Source organism: Trichechus manatus, unplaced genomic scaffold, assembly GCF_000243295.1.
Source record: "Trichechus manatus latirostris isolate Lorelei unplaced genomic scaffold, TriManLat1.0 scaffold00162, whole genome shotgun sequence".
Taxonomy (NCBI): domain Eukaryota; kingdom Metazoa; phylum Chordata; class Mammalia; order Sirenia; family Trichechidae; genus Trichechus; species Trichechus manatus.
Window position 1 is genome coordinate 2,552,956 of NW_004444098.1, and position 17,373 is coordinate 2,570,328.

General features: G+C 40.8%; 1 protein-coding gene across 1 annotated transcript in view; it reads right to left on the reverse strand.

Annotated features, from left to right (window-relative positions):
- The window catches only part of OFD1 (OFD1 centriole and centriolar satellite protein), a 36,184-nt gene extending 18,975 nt beyond the window's left edge, over nucleotides 1-17,209 (reverse strand). The window contains exons 1-9 of the mRNA XM_004386341.3: nucleotides 16,992-17,209; nucleotides 16,720-16,818; nucleotides 15,710-15,910; nucleotides 13,692-13,760; nucleotides 13,575-13,605; nucleotides 7,672-7,779; nucleotides 4,495-4,631; nucleotides 3,989-4,162; nucleotides 1,495-1,601 (exon numbers count right to left, since the gene is read on the reverse strand). Coding sequence (XP_004386398.2) covers nucleotides 1,495-1,601; nucleotides 3,989-4,162; nucleotides 4,495-4,631; nucleotides 7,672-7,779; nucleotides 13,575-13,605; nucleotides 13,692-13,760; nucleotides 15,710-15,910; nucleotides 16,720-16,818; nucleotides 16,992-17,117 — 1,052 coding nt within the window. The 5' untranslated portion in view covers nucleotides 17,118-17,209. The remainder of the gene's footprint in view (nucleotides 1-1,494; nucleotides 1,602-3,988; nucleotides 4,163-4,494; nucleotides 4,632-7,671; nucleotides 7,780-13,574; nucleotides 13,606-13,691; nucleotides 13,761-15,709; nucleotides 15,911-16,719; nucleotides 16,819-16,991) is intronic.
- Nucleotides 17,210-17,373: the final 164 nt, after the last annotated feature.

Here is a 17,373-nt window from a genome sequence, read left to right on the forward strand (position 1 = left end):
CCTGTGCCACCAGGGCTCCAACAAGGTCCTGGGCAATGCTAATGCTGCTGGTTAGGGACCAATTCTGAGAACACCAGTAGAGCCCAACCAAACCCAACCCACTGCCATTACGTCGATTCTGACTCATAGCAACCCTGTAGGTCAGAGTAGAACTGCCCCACAGTGTTTCCAAGGCTGTAAATCTTTACAGAAGCAGACTGCCACATCTTTCTCCCACAGAGCAGCTGGTGGGTTCAAATCGCTGACCTTCCAGTTAGCAGCAAAGCACTTAACCACTGTGCCACCAGGGCTCCTTACTCGTAGAGCATAAGAATCACCTGGAGATCTCGTTAAAAATGTAGATTCTGATTCAGTATCTCTAGGATGGAAATGCACATTCTCAGCAGGGGTTCGAACCAGAATGCACTGGTTTGAAGCCCTGGTTTAAATGCTTAGGAGGGAGAAGATGGGGAAGTGGAGGCAAAGAAATGATCATATAATCATGAAGTACCAATATCCAAATTTCATTCCTTTTCTCTCTTTTGATCAATTTACCTCTTGAGGACTTCCAAAAAGAGAGTAAGGCAGACAGAGTGAAGAAATCAAACCAACTGAGTCTATATAAACAAGAAACAAATGAAGATGCAAGAAAATTCCTGGATGGAAATGAAATGAATAAATCAAGATTCCTGGACAGGAATGAAATAAGATTCCTGGATTGGAAGAGGTATCAATTAATAGCAGATTCAAAATGGGAAAGAAGGTTTATTCCACAAAGTATAGGCTGGAGAACTTGATCAATCCGGGGTAAAATCTGAAGGAGGAAATATTTGTGAGGACTCAGAAAATAAGTTACCACACACCACGAGACACAGTTCCACCCAGTCCAAGTCAAGTGAGTCACTGCACTTCCCTTTCTGAGAGCAGAGCAGGTCACCATGGCAGGTCTGGATCTCTGGAATCCAGTTCCTGTACACACAGGCAACTATGTGATCAGAATGACTGGTCCAAATTGTGATTGGTTAACACATTATTAGTCTTCAAATTATTTGTTTGGTCTTATTGTAGCTTGATGATGGCTTCTCATTCTGCTTTTCATCTTAATGTCTAATACTTCCACAGCGAAAACCCTAGCCTTTCTTTCTTGTACCTTTTAAAGCTAGGTGATCAACCAAAAAAAAACCCACCAAATCCATTGCCGTCAAGCCAATTCCAGCTCATAGTGACCCTACAGGACAGAGTAGAACTGCCCCATAGGGTTTCCAAGGCTGTAATCTTTACGGAAGCAGACCGCCACATCTTTCTTCCGAGGAGCAGCTGGTGGGTTTGAACTGCTGACCTTTCAGTTAGCAGCCAAGCACTTAACCAGGGCTCCGTTAAACTAGGTGATACCACCCTTTATAACCAAGGCCTCTACTTGATAATTAACATTAGAATATTTAGACATACATTCACTCAGTAATGCTTTTGCATCTCATTCATTCTGAATATCCAAAATGGGCACGTGTTACTTACAATTCAAAAGCTTCAATTCTTTGCTTCAGTTCTGCTTCTCTGCTTCTTAGCAGGTCTATATCCTTTAGTAGAACCTGCCTTTGGGCATAAATTTCTTTTGTTTCAATCTGTACAGAAAAGTATTAACTTTTAGCAAGCAGGCTAAGGAAAACAAAACAGATTTGAACTAATATCCTACCTCCTAAATTCCAGAAAACAATCCAAGTACAGGCATTCAGGGTAACAATTTCACTTTCAAAAGGTTCCAATTCAAGGTATATTTTTGGCCTGTTCTAAGTTTCACAAAACTTTACCCCTCCCCTAATGACTGTTATGCTCTGTTACACTATATTCGCAACATCTTGGTCTGTTTTATTTAGTTGGCATCTCTCAGACACTTAACATTTTCATAAGTTATTCAACAAGAACAAATTAAAAGAAAACGTGCTTTCAGTAATAAAACACCGACAGAATAAAATCCTTAGGGTTCTGTTGAGGGTGGCGTCTGAATGGTGCAGTTCATAGGTCCTTCTGGCTCAGGGGCAGCAGGCTAACAAAAACTTGGAATGAACGAGACACACTTCCATTAAGCATGTTCACAGAGCCAGGGATGACTGAACGCCTATCACATGGCAAGCGGCACCCTGGGAGCTGGATATGAAAAGGCGAGCAGATATAGCCCCTACCTTTAAAAAGCTTGCGATTCAGTCAGGGAGAGAGAAACAAACACATGGCTACAGTCCAATGTGATCATCTAATAATGGAAACACTTAACGACCACGTGGTAGGACCAACCAACCCCGCTGCTGTTGAGTCAATTCCGACTCATAGCAACCCTGCAGGACAGAGCAGAACTGTCCCATAGGGTTTCCAAGGAGCAGCTGGTGGATTCAAACTGCAGACCTTTTTGTTAGCAGCCTTAGCTCTTAACCACTATGCCATCAGGGCTCCAAGTGTTAGGAAGTGGCCTGAATAAGTCAGCCAGCGGGAGTCAGGGAAGGTGTCACTAAGGAGGTGACATTTAAGCCGGATCTGGAAGGACAGTGCAGTTTTCTCAGGGAGAGAAGGGGAGGGCATTCCAGGTGGAGGAATAAAGGCAAGGTGCTTTTTATGAGGGTGACAATAGTAATCTCATGGGCTCTTCTCCAAAACCTTCAGATAATCCATTAACTAGATGGGGATTCAGGCCTGTCCACTGGTAGGTCTGACCTAGTCAGTCACCTGTCTTGAAGATGAAGCTGTTAATCTAAACAAAATCCTCTCATCTCAAAGACGCGTGCTTCAGATGTTTATTTTTATGGCTGAAAGGAGCCCAGACCAACTGCCAGAAATGTTACATGAAGTTGTACAGGGGGTACAATTATCATTAAACAACAAGGTCTTTAGAGAAGACCCAAGCAAGGGGGCGGGAGGGGGGACACCTGGGGAAAGTCCCCCTCCGTTCAGCATCTCCTGCTATCCGTAGTCTGAGATGTATATTGGGAGCAGTGCCACAAAGCCCATCTGGGCTAAGACATGGCCCTTGGGAAAGGAACATGGTTTTCTAAAGGAGCGATCCAATCCTGGTTGCCGCCACACACTCCCTGCCACTCCTCCACCTCGTAGCCCGTCACTTTCCTAGGTGACTAGATCACAGGGCCACGTGGCTGCCTCCTCCCTCCCCCCGCTCTGGACTCTGCTCCAGGGACCCCACCTTAGCTCCACTTCCACAGCGCCCTCCAATGGCAGACACTGCATTTTGTTTCCCATCTTGTCTGGAAACCTCAGCCTGCAACTCTGCACCCTTGATCCACCTCCTTCTTCCACCCGTCAGTCTCCCCAGATCTATTCTTCGATCTCTTCGAGACTGCCCTGTATCCCTCCCTTTCCCCTAGTTTATCAGCTACTCACCCTCTCCTCTGGCTCCCTTTGCCACCCACTCGAACCCCAGTGTCTTCAATAAAATAGACTGACTTTCTCCACGAAAAGAAATTAAGTTGTATAAAGGTCCACTCCCCAAGCAGGTCTATCTTTCCACCCTCACTGGCCTTACAACCCCCCTGCCCCCCGCCCCCAGCTATAACAGAAACCCCACCTGAAAGCACTTGGTTTGGTCAATTCCAATTCCAAGCTCCCCATCTCAGTAGGTCCCTTAGCACGGCTTGATCAGGCCTCTCTGCTTTCCACAGCTGCTCTTCCTTTGCCCAGAAGCAGCTATTCTACACCTGGCATCCTCTCCTCAAACCCTCTGCCACACCCTCCAATCTGCCTAAGATGGAGTTTGTTGAGTAAGAGCTTCTCATAACCTCAACTCCGACATTCATGTCTGCCATCCTTTACTTTCCACCAGTCTGGGAAGAAGGACGTCTGTGTATCCTTTTCTAGGCTGACCCTTCTATTTGCCCTCTTGACCCCAGTCCCTACTACTTCCCTGGGGCCTTGTTCCATCAATTATCCCGTCTTCCTCCTGCACCTTCAGCCAATGTACTTCCAGCTGCAGGGACTATCCACCCATTAAATTACTTTAAAATATTACCTCCTGATGCTTCTGAATTCTCTCAAGGGTATTCTTTTCCCGAGAGATGAGGGCTTCGGATTTTGCTTGACAAACTCTGTCAAATTCATTCCGGAACTCAGCTAATTCCTTCTCATACTTTCTTTTCTCTTCCATTTTAATTTTTGCTATTTCAGTATCCTTAAAATACTTCAACTGCCAAATGATCACAAATAATTTTAAGTACCAATTACTAAACAAATAGTAACAAATTCTTTCACCATTGTTAAGTTTAATATTAATGCTCTATCCAAATATATTATATTCAGTTTTAATCCATCTTTAGTTTTAGCTCACTCACTGTACCTGCAGGATTGATTCAAAAGGCATAAAGAAATGGCATCAATTAGAAATGAAAATAATATGCACAACAGTATAGTAGCCTATTCATTAAAAAAAGTTCTAAGTATTTTCCCATATACTTAAGATTAAGACATTAAAAGACAAGTAAAAGTATTACCCTTGTTTAACAACAAGATAAAGCTTACCTTTTGAACCATCTCTGCCCGAAGTTGCTGTTCTACTTCTCTCTTGTATTCATTTAACTTTCTTTCTAGAGATTCTAACTTCGGACGATGAGAATAAGCATCTGCAAACTGATCATCAATAAGCCGAAGCTTCTCAGCTATTAAAAAAAAAAACACATCAAATTAGGATACATAAATGTGCATGGTCAGTTGCATAAGGGCCTGGAGCATATTTAGGGGAAAGTGCAGGGATGTCTGCCATTTACTTTGAAATGCATCAAAAAAATAAGATCGATCAATGGCTGGGCAGATAAGCAATGAAGCAAGTATAATAAAAATTTACTGGTTGAATCTAGGTGGTGGGTATATAAATGCTCACTGTAAAATTCTTTCCACTTTTCTGTATGTCAGAAAATTTTCATAAGAAAGTGTTGAGAGAAAAAGAAACCAGAGTACAGTTGAGTCAAAAAAACACTGAAGTCTCTTCCCAGTCTCTCAGTCAGCGCAGAGAGCTCTTTGACTAGACTTTGATGAAAATTGACTTACATGTTCAAAATGCTGATCTTAAAATGAACTCTTTCACTATATAGATGAAGAAACAAACGCCCATATACCTTAGGTGATTTCCAGAGGGTTAAGCAACTATGTAATGGCAAAACTGGGACGAAAACAAGGTTTGTTGACTGTCTCTCATTCCAGTGTTTTCTCCACTAGTCCAGTTGTCTGAAAACAAACTGTGGATCAGAACTCACCACATAGCAGAATGTAAACTTGGAGCTAGAGTGTAATCTCAACCACGATGTACACCAACGCCCACCAAAAACAAGGATGCACAGAAAAGGCTGGTGGAAGCAGATCAAAATATTGACATGGGTGTCTCTGGTTGCCATAACTTCAGATGTGCTTTTCCATCCACTTTTCTGTAGTTTTCCATGCTCTATAACTGCTGACCAATACGGCAGTCTCTAGCCACATGTGGCTAGTGAGCACTTGAAACGTGGCCAAACAGAAATGAGATGTGCTCTACGGGCAAAAGACACATCTGACTTCAAAGACTTAGCACAAAAAACGTAAAACATTGCATTTGTACTCCAAGGGAGGGGGAAAAAAAAAAAAAGCAGTCAGTTCCGTAAAGATTACAGCCTCGGAAACCCTATGGGGCCGTTCTACTTTGTCCTATAGGGTTGCTATGAGTTGGAATCGACTTGATGGCAATGGGTTACATGTTGAAACGATATTTTGGATATATTGGGATAAATAAGATATACGACTAAAACTAATTTTCATCTGTTTTGTTGTTTTTTACTTTTTCTAATGTGGCCACCAAGAAATTTAAAATTATATATACAGCTCACATTATGGGACAGCAATGCGCCATAATGCGCATGCACTATGTTTTTAATGGAATAGAACCTATGCTTGCCTAAATTAAAGGCCAAGTCATAGAATAAAGCTTTTACAAATTTTGAACTCCTTATCTTCTTAAAAGGTAAAGGGACTATTGCTATTTGTTAGTAAGGAAGGGCCTTGAAATCAATAATCACATAAAGGATCATTTTAACCAGCTGTTTCCCATCTCCACTAGGCACAAAGCTAAAGAGAAGGATGGTACTGTAAAAAGGCTGTACAATGGAAAAAGCTCTGGACCATGGACCAGAAAATCTGGAGTCTCGCATTAGTTCTGATACAGATGGGGTGTTTCTAAGTTGCTCTTCCTCTGGGACTTCAGTTTCCTCAACTATAAAATGAAGTGATGCGTCAATAACATCTCTAATTCTTTGCAACGCAGTCTATGATTTTCTAACTTAGTCATTGTAAAATAAATTTAGACAAGACATAAGGAAAAACTGCCCAGTTAAGAGAGGTTAAACACAACAAACAAGGAAGAATGTGGATCTTGGGATCCCGCTTGATTTGGAAAATGTAGCCCTAGCACCCATAAGGATAGAAAGCAACATTAGTGAGCAATTATGGTGAAATGAAGTTCCTTTCTGTGGCCTTTTGCCTTGGTTCTTTGGAAAAACAACTTGAGAGATTCTTCCCCTAAACCCTGTAGAGTTACCTGAGCCCTAGTTTTCTACCCCAGAGGATTTGTGATTTTTGTCCAGGTTGATGACATGTCCTTAGGTAAGCTGTAAACAACTTGGTTTTGACACTTTTTGTCTCATCCTAGGCTGCAGCTTGCCCTGTGATTGGTATGCACCTTGCAGGGATTGGTCAAAAGACTATGCAAATGAGGTAAGTTTTAGCCCAGCCAAGCCTACCATGCAAATGAAGTGTCTGTGGCCTACCGAGAGGGGATTAGTCAGTTTGTGGCCCTGGTAGGTGGGCCATGCCTTGAAATTCACAAGGAGTTGTGTATTTAAACAGCCAGCCCCACAGAGGTTTTTGAGAGAGAGAAAGAAGAAGGAAAAGAAACAGCAGGAAGAAGCAGAAGGAAGAAAGCAGAAAGCAGCAGAGAGAGGGAGAGAGAGGAGGCAAGGAGCCTCCTAAAAGAGCTGTAACACTGGTCAAGGGCTGTAACACTGAAGACAGTGAGAGGCCTGGAAGGGGCCCAGTGGCAGAGCCAGGAGCAACAGGCCTGGAAGGGGCTAGCAGCAGGGCCCGTGGTGACAGGCCCGGAAGGGACCCAGCAGCAGAGCCAGCAATGACAGATGGCAGGGCTAAGAGGAGCCTGTCCTGAGGGGGCCTAGAGGAGCTGAGGGAGCTGTACTGTACTGAAGGGAGACTCTGCCTACATGCCTCCTGATCCTGAGTTGTACCCTGTTCCTTAATAAACCACTTAACTGTAAATATGGTCTGTGAGTTGTGTGTGGCCATTTCAACGGATTATCGAACCCAGCAGAGAAGCAGAGAGTGCTGTAGGAGGGATGGCTAGTGTCAGAACTGGTAAAGGTTGGACAGTGGAGGTACATCTGACCTCCACTTCATGGGAATCAGCTTTGTGCTGATGGTGAGTCTCATTATCCCCCGTAAAGCTGGACAGGTTCTGATGACACTACTATTACCATTCCTACTACCATTTTATAGCAATTCCTGGTTCCTTCCAGCAATACGATTCTGGAAGAAATGAATTTCCTGGCAACCTGCAGGTTGCATCCCTCCAGTTTAAGGAACATCCACATAATATGGAAGTCAGGTAAATTTTTTCAAAGAGAAAACAGAAGAACTCTATTTATGAAAGAAGGCTATAATTACCAAGAGAGTCTTTGCTAGGAAATGTTGGGCTTGTTTGAGTTTCCGTATCACAACTCTCTTTAGCCTGATGATATTCTGCCAACTCTTTTAAAAACTGCATAAGGAAACCTAAAAAACATAATGTATACAATTTTATTTCAGAATATTTTCATTCAGCTATTGCTCACTGTTTATATTCATGGTTTTATAACACTATTCATTTTAACATTATTTTTTAATTAATTTCTGAGGGAAGGCCTTTCCAAATACGACAACACAAAACCTAGAAACAGGGAGAAATATTTATCAATCTAACTACATAAAAATTAAAAGCTTATATATGGCATGATGTAACATGAAGAGTTAAAAGACAAGTGATACACTAGAAACAACAGACACAATAATATGAAGACCAGAACGAAAACAACCAAACTCGCTGTCACTCATAGTGACCCTACAGGACAGAGGAGAACAGCTCCATAGAGTTTCCAAAGAGCTGCTGGTGGATTCCAACTGCCTACCTTTTGCCTCCAGGGCTCCAATATGGTAACAGAAAACTAATTTTCTTAATATCAAAGAACTCTTGCAAATCAGCTGAGAAAACAGAAAAATGGACACAGACAAGCAATTTGCAGGAAAAAAATGTAAAATGTCTAATAAACATAAACAAAATCATAAATAAATAAATGCAAATTAATACTACAATGAAGAGATCATATTTTCCCTATCAGATTGCTAAGATTAAAACTTCGGAACTACTAAGCGTTGGCAAGGGAGTGGGGAAACAGGCACTCTCATTCACTTGGGAGGGAAATGTGTCAGTTTATACATATATTTAAAATGCATATGTTCTTTAACTTGGTAATTGCACTTCTATGAATTTATACAGCTATACTTCCACAGGAGCCCTGGTGGCACAGTGGTTAAGAGCTATGGCCACTAACTAAAAGGTCAGCAGTTGGAATCCACCAGCCACTCCTTGGAAACCCTATGGGGGCAGTTCTACTCTGTCCTGTAGGGTCACTATGAGTTGGAATTGACTCGATTCCAACAGGCTGGGTTTGGTTTGGTTTTGGTATACTTCCACAAAGCCACAAAGGTGTGTATATTGCACACTGCTTCAAATAGCAAAAAATAAACAATAACCAAATCCCCATCAATAGGGAGCTAATTAAATACATTTTTTTTTAAATTGCTGTACTTTAAGTGAAAGTTTACAACTCAAGTTAGTCTCTCATACAAAAACTTATATATACAGTTGTTATGTGACCCTAATTGTTCTCCCTGTACTGTGACAACACCTTCCTCTTTTCCAACCCTGATTTCCTGTGTCCATTCAACCAGCTCCTGACCCTCTCTCTGCCTTTCCATCTCGCCCCTGGAAAGGAGCTGCCCATTTAGTCTCATGTATCTACTTGAGCTAAGAAGCACACTCTTCATGAGTATCATTTTATGTCCCATAGTCCAGTCTAATCTTTGTCTGAAGAGTTGGATTCGGGAATAGTTTTTAGTTCTGGGTTGACAGAGTCAAGGGGACATGCTCTCTGGGGTCCTCCAGTCTCAGTCAAACCATTAAGTCTGGTCTTTTTACTAGAATTTGAGTTCTGCACCCCACTTAAATATATTCTTTAAAAAGGATTAGACAGTCTAAAGACACTGCTATAGAAAGATTTTTAAAAAAGCAAATTGCAAAATAGCATCTATGATAAGATCCCATTTATGAGTGTGCGTGCTTTTTAATTAAGAGTTTTATATTCAGAAACAAAACTCTGGAAGGATAAACAAGAAACTATTAATACTGTTTATCAGTAGAGAGTGAGATTAAGAGAATACGGGCAGAATTTTCTATTTTTCTTTTGCTTTAAACCCTTCTGAGTTGTTTGAACCTTTTTAATAAAAACCATGAACATAAATTATTCTAAAAGTTTTTAATTTCCTAAAAACAAAGTTGAAAGGACTTCTACTTTTGCATAAGCCAAGTTAAGGGCTTTTTCTTTTCTGCTGAGGACTTAAACATTCCGTTGCTGTTAGGTGCTGTCAAGTCGGCTTCAACTCACAGTGACCCTATGCACAACAGAACAAAACACTGCCTGGCCCTGCGCCATCCTCACAATCGTTGCAGCCACTGGGTCAGTCCATCTCATTGAGGGTCTTCCTCTTTATCGCTGACCCTCTATTTTACCAAGCATGATGTCCTTCTCCACGGACTTCCACTATTTAGCTTCCTTTGCATACACAGAATTGCATATAAACCACACAACTTCCCCCTTATACAGACATCATTCCCCAATCTAACAACCACATATGAGCTAACTGCTGATGTATCAGAAACCACTGCATGCAAAAGCCAATTTGCCTCAGAATAAATTTCTTAATCACAACTATTTCCCCTCAGAAGTTCAAGGCCAGTCTGATATACACTTCTTTGGAGACAATTTTTTCTTTCCATAATATGTGTAGAACTTTTAAATTTTTTGATTCTTGTAATACCTAAGTTTAAGAATGTGTCTACGTTCATTGATTTTGCCTAGAACCAAAGGATCCCCCTTCTAATCCATAAATATAAATTTTTCTTCAGCACAGGAAACCTTTTTTCCATTACAAAGAAAAAATTGATTTATCTGCTCTATTTGTGCTGGTTTGCCTTTAGCAACTACTACCCATATGTTAGATCTTTGTATCCTTTATCTTCTCTCACATTATTTTCCTCTTTATCCTTTCTTTCTGCATGCTGGATGAACTGCTCAAGTTGCTGCTAAAATCCCTTAATCAATTGGTCATCATATCAATACTATTTTTTACTTTCCCTAATGTAGGGTCCCTATGAGTCAGAATCGACTCGACAGCAACGGGAGTTTTTTTGTTTTTTAATGCAGAGATGAAGGAGCCCTGGTGGTGCAGTGGTTAAAGTGTTCCACTGCTAACCGGAAGGTTGGTGGTTCAAAACCACCAGCGGCTCTGCAGGGAGAAAGATGTGGCAGTCTGCTTCCGTAGAGATTTACAGCCTTGGAAACCCTATGGGGTCGCTATGAGTCAGAATCGACTTGACGGCAGCGGGTTTGGTTTTGGTCTACTAACAAGAAGTGCCCAGTGGCCAACCAAAAGGTCGGCGGTTCAAACTCACCAGCCGCTCTGGGGGAGAAAGATGTGGCAGTCTGCTTCTGTAAAGATTACAGCCTTGGAAACTCTATGAGGCAGTTGTTTTCCATCCTACAGGGTCACTATGAGTCGGAATCTACTCGATTGCAGTGGGCTGGACTAACCTTCCTACCACTGCTTGCCAATAATCACAGCTGTAGCCTCTTAACTCCACCTGTTGATTCTGCCCCACAGAGGCTCCAGGACCAGTATGGGCTGGGAAGGAATATAAGACCTTTAGTCGGTTCAGAGGAGCCCTGGTGGTGCAGTGGTTAAGCGTTCAGGTGCTGCTAATTAAAAGGTCGGTGAAAGGTCGGCATTTGAACCCACCAGCCACTCTGCAGGAGAAAGATGTGGCAGTCTGCTTCCATAAAGATTACAGCGTTTACAGCCTTGGAAACTCTATGAGGCAGTTCTTCTACTCTGTCCTACAGGGTCGCTATGAGTTGGAAACTACTTGACAACAACAGGTTTGATTTTTTTTTTCAATGTAGATATAAAATTTGTTCTTTCATTTTGGTCTTCTTATAGTTTTTTGTCTCATCCATCCTGTATTTCATCTTCTTCTCCTGACCTTTCAGTTCAGCCTTCCCCTTTGCGCTACTGTTTCGCTGAGGCCAGGTCTTGTCTTCCTCTACAGAAAAGACCAAACCTTTTGCAGATAACCCAATAGGAGATAATCTTCGAGATGTGTTCTTCCACCTAAGTATTTCTAATGCTGTTACCTTTTCTCGGTTCTGCAGTACTTCTCACAGGTCCCTAATTGGTTCTACTTTCCCCCCACAACCTCCCAACAAATCTATTTTCCCTATTATTTAATCGATCAATCATTTATTCATATCACTTTGGACTCATAGTTATTTTATAGTTATAATCCAATACTGTTTTATTTTGTGGCTCAAATTTTTCAGCTTCGGCTATTGGGAGCTCTTTCAGTGTGGTCGTGTGTGTTTAAAGTACTTCCTTACTTTCTGGCACTACAAGATGCTCCAGGCTCACCTCGTATAATCTCCACCCCTGCCCTAGAATCAACCATTTCTCCAGGGAATCCTGGTTCTTTTTATTGGAGAATGGCATTAGAAACCAAGATCTGGACACTAGGTGTGCTCACTGCTACTGGGGTTATCACTGCCTCTCGGCCCTCTCACCTTACATAGCAAGGAAACGTGTGTGTATACTAACCTGTGTATATACACATACCTATACATATTTCTACATGTAGCTGTTTGTATCTATACTAAACTCAATATGAGTTCATACTGATGTCTCCAACTCTTAATTCATTACTACATGGATCATTCTAGCCTCCTCTCCTTGCTTATCCGAAATCTCCCACTCCAACAGTGACAAACATGGCTCCCACCATCTGCCATCTATTTACTTAATTGCTCAATTCCAGTACACATGTATAGAGGTTTCAGAATTGTTAAGCTGTACCCCATGGGAACCAACTTTATTAACTGGAGTACAGTGCTTATACACAGTTCCCTTTGCCTTTAGTCATAACAGTTTCTACTCATTTCCAAAGTTATGTGAATACCTTTTCCCCTGCTCCTCCAATGAGGTTATTTCATACATCTGTAATAAGGTTACATTGTTTTGTCACAGTCTGCATTCCATCCTGGGATCACCTGATCTCCTAAATTTGCATACATTAAGGTTCACTTTTTGTGCTGTAAAGTTCTATAGGTTTTGACAAATGTATAGTGTCATGTATCCCACCATCACAGTTATCATACAAAATTCTTTCACCACCCTAAATAACTCCCCTGGGCTTCATCTATTTAATTCCCCACCCCCTACCCCACCCCAAATCCTTGGCAACCACTGATCTGTTTACTGTCTCTATAGTTTTGCCTTTTCCAGAATGTCATATAAATGGAATCATACAGTATACAGCCTACTCAGACTGGCTTCTTTCACTTAACAATATGCATTTAAGATTCATTTATATTTGTGCATGCCTTGATATGAGTCAGAATCGACTCGATGGCAATGGGTTTTGTTTCGTTTTTTTTTGATAGTCTATCTTTTCTTTTTTAATTGCATCTTAGGTGAAAGTTTACATAGCAAATTAATTTCTCACTAAACAGTTAATACACAAATTGTTTTGTGACATTGTTTGCCAAACCCGCAATACAGCATCCCTTTTCATTTTCAAATAGTATTCCATTGTATGGATGTACCACAGTTTATCCATTCACCTACTGAGGGGCATCTTGTTTGCTTACAATTTCAGCCCACTGTCAAGTCTAACCCATGGTCTGGCACCCACAGTAGTTATGGACTCTTGAAAGCTTATTATCAAGGCCAAAATTAAGGAATTTATCAAACCCGTATAAATACTTAAGAATAAAAACAATAATAATAGCATGTATAACTGAACAGATAGTTCAAACTTTCAACAAATATTAATACCATTAATACTCTATATACTGTTTTTTTTTTTTTAGAAATGTTTCAAACAGTGAGTATTTTTACAAAGAATATCTTTCAATCTGTTTGTAGGGATCTTGATGCGGTCTGCAGTTTTACTTGCGTATCTAAGGGTTATTAAAAAGATGGAAATTTGGGGGAAATGATCTACATTTGTCAGAACAACAGAAGAATGGATTGTTTTGTTTATTTAATAGGTACAGTATTGTGAGAAGAAGAATCAAATGATTTAATTCAAATTAAATTCCCTACTCTTCCCCCTAAAAATCATTAGTTTCATACTTTTATAGGAACAAGTGCATGACTGTGACAAAAAGGTTGCTATTCTCCACAAAGGTGAAGGCTCCTACCTTTTTGGTTTTCTTGTTCAAATCCTGAAACCTGTTAAAAGAAAATATTTCTTCTTTATTCAACTATTCTGTTATAATTAACAAATCAAGTAGGTTACAAAAACTAAACAGTCCTACCAGTGATTTGTAGAGACTGGATGCAGGGTTGATCTTAATGAGTTGCAATAGATCCTGCATAGTCAATACCTTAAGACAAAAAAAGGATTAAGCAAGTAGACATATTTTTGCACGGATGTTTAAATGATAAACGAGGACATTTTTCTAATATGAGATTAGGAATTATGCTTCAGATTAAATACAAAATAAGATTATAACAATTCTAATAATGCAAAATTGAAGCTCTTTTCCTAATACTGCTAGATAAATTACAATAAGCATATCGAGGTTAAAAAGACAAAATATTTTTCTTGATCACATAATTATTGGTGAACCAAATATTTCACAAAGATTATATGTCCAACAGAAGTGACAGAAATGGTTAATACCTTATAGATGACACTTAAATATCTGATGAACCAATGAATACATGAGTGATTTCCATGGTCTTTCAATTACAGTAAATTTTTAAAAGTACTTACTGTTTTGAAATGCAAATAAACTAAATTTTACTGTCTTTACAACTATCAATGACTAAAGTATACCTATACCTAAAATATTTTTAAACAAGACATTTTGGGTGGCTATTCTTAATACATATTTCTCCTACAGTGCATATTGCTTACTATGTCTACCTTGAGAACACTGATATAATTTTTCTGCTGGTTTCCTTCAAATAAAATACTCTGTATGGTATTTTATATTAGTAGAAACCCTTAAATGTGTGAAATGAATTGACTACTGCTACAATAATTATATAATTGATTAGTACTCATACAACAAGTAAAATTGTGAAATGTAATTAGAAGCTTAAGAGATTGATGGACCAAAAAAGAAGTTCTAATGCTGATGAATAAAATTTGGTTGTTAATGAAGAAACAGCATATTTAAATCTTCAGTTTTCATTCAAATGCTGTTGTTCTTGTTTTGGACAATTAAGAATGAAATAAATAGAGTAAGGAAAATTTACTATATCTACCTTTTAAAATAATAAAATGTGACTAATATGTTCAAGTCTGTGGGTGGTGCAAACAGTTAATGCACTCAGCTGCTAATCAAAGGTTGGAGATTTGAGTCTACTCAGAAGAGCCTCGGAAGAAAGGCCTGGTGATTACTTCTGAAAAATCAGCCTATGAAAACCCTATGGAGCACAGTTCTACTGTGACAAACATGGAATCGCCGTGAGTCAGGGTTGACTTGATAGCAACTGGTTTGATTTTGGGTTTTTAATATGTTGAAAGAGTAATGGTGGAGAAATATAGTTAAAATAATTAGAAAAGTAGTAAAACATAAAACATCCCTTTTAATTCTTGAGAACTTGATAGATTTTTAAAAATTACACATCCCTCACTTCTCTTATGTAAATACAAAGAAGGGAAATATCTGAAGAGACTGTAGCATAGTAAAAAGGGCATACTTTTGTTGTTGTTGTTAGGTGCCACTGAGTCAGTTCCAACTCATAGCGACCCTATAGGACACAGTAGAACTGCCCCACAGGGTTTCCAAGAAGTGGCTGGTGGGTTTGAACTGCCGACCTTTTGGTCAGCAGCCAAGCTTAACCACTACACCACTAGGGCTCCACAGATCTAGATTTACTTCCTGCTCTGCCACTTACAAGTTGTGTGACCTTGGGCAAGTCACTTCACCTCCTGAGTCTGGTTCCTCATGGGTAATACACAGAACACCTGCAATGTGCTAGCACGGTGCCAAGCACAGGTAGACATCTGGTATAAATGGCAGCTATGATTCACATTCGACTACACAGAATGTAAGGTTAATTCTAGCCCCAAACATTCAGTGATTCTATACATCATTTTACAAAAGACAACTGAGATACCAAGGAACTAATAATCAAATGTATTACACATTTGTTACAGTACGTAACAAATATAGTATGTACAGGTAGGATGTGAACTCAGAGATAAATCGGAAATAGACCTAGCTAGTCAAGGAGCACTTAGCTATTATGCAGCACTTTACTATTATCAGAGGAAGAAGCTGTTAAGAGAAAATTCAAAATAGAAAAGGGAAGACTTTACCTTTTCTTTTGCCAAACCACTCTCTGGAAAAAAAACAGAAAGTGAATACTCATAGCCACATCTTTGTAAGTGATCTGCAACAAGAGAGTTGGAAGCGCCTATTAAGAGCGCGCTCCCTTCCACTGGAATGGACTGAGGCTTCAGTTCTCCACTCAAAACAGGGTGCATCAACTCATGAATTAGCTGGTTTCTGAGTTGCGTCTAGCTCAAAAAGAAGAAACGAGGGAAAATTTTTTCAGCAGGATTGTTTCACTAGATACACACATTGGTCACATTAATTAGAACCCTTCCTTTTATTTCCAGAATGGATCAAGAACCACGGCCAAAAGTTAGGAATTATCCCCTGCACACCGTCAGGTTCCGGACAAAACTTTCACCAGCTTCCAGATGAACTGGTGGTTACCAGAATCCTTGTGGACTTCACTTTCCTATGAGCCCGTTTCAGTAACTTAACATCAGGATATCAAGTATAGGAAAGAAATTTGTCACTTCATCACATCTCTGTGGTTTGTCGGACGTTATGAAAATACATTGGGTCAAATCAGTTTATTGGGCATACTGATCAAAATAAAGTTGGGTCCCCAAAAGGGAAATAACACCTGCACGAGAGCAATTAGCAAACTCAAAGGTTTTATGAAGATACACTTTCACATGTGATATTATAAAACACGTATTGATTCAGGAACCTGCAAGTTAGATTAATAAAACAAGCCTAACCTTACTAAAATATGTTCATTTTATAAACATTACCCTCTCCTATCTTAAAGTCAGTTCAATGAATCTATTATTTGAATATGGTCTTTTAAAAAGACTCAATCTCTTTAAACTATTTTCAAGAAACTTTTATTATTCCAGGAGAGTTATACAGCATCATATAAATGTAATTCACCAGCACAAGCTGCATATCATCCTGTTTTTACTATCCAAGACCTGGATGACTTCAAATGGAGACTACCTGGTGAGGATTATGCTTGTAAAAGTTATACAACACATATACCTAAAGCTGATACCTTGAGAGTGTCCAGTATACCCCGATCCTTAAACGTCTGGTACAGCCTTTTGCGCAGTTCATCTTGACTCAGGCCCTCAGGCTTGGGAGGCATCGGGGACTGGAAGAGAAAACGCAGCGCGGGTTACCTGGTGGGCCCAGGGGCCGGGAATCTCTGTACCCAGGCCGTGGCCTCCAAGGAAACTGGAGGTGGCCCAGCGGGGAAAGGACTTTAACGAATTAAACAGAAGGCTTCACTTCCGCCCGTGTCCCGAGGAGGGGCGCGGTATCTACCTGAGCCATCAGGTGTGTGCTTCCGCCCGCGGCCGCCCCGCCCGCCCGCCGCAACCCAAGTTCGAGGCCCATCCCCGGCTGCAGGCCCGGGTCGCGGGGGGCATCTCGGCCCTCAGAGCCCTCCATTGTCCCGGGGGCTCGGAAGGAACGAGGGAGCAGAACGCTCTGCCCCGCGCTTCGAACTAGGAATTCGGAGAAAGGTGCGCATTTCCTTTCTCCGCGGTTCTCGTGGGTGGGCGGGGTGGTTGCCCAGGCGCGACCCTCAAAGGCAGCTGGTGGGCGGACGGGGAGAGAGGACACAGAAGCAGGGGAGCCAGCACCGGGCGTTTTCACCGCTCATACCGCATCCCACCCCTCCCAAAAGCCCGCCACAGCGAGCGCC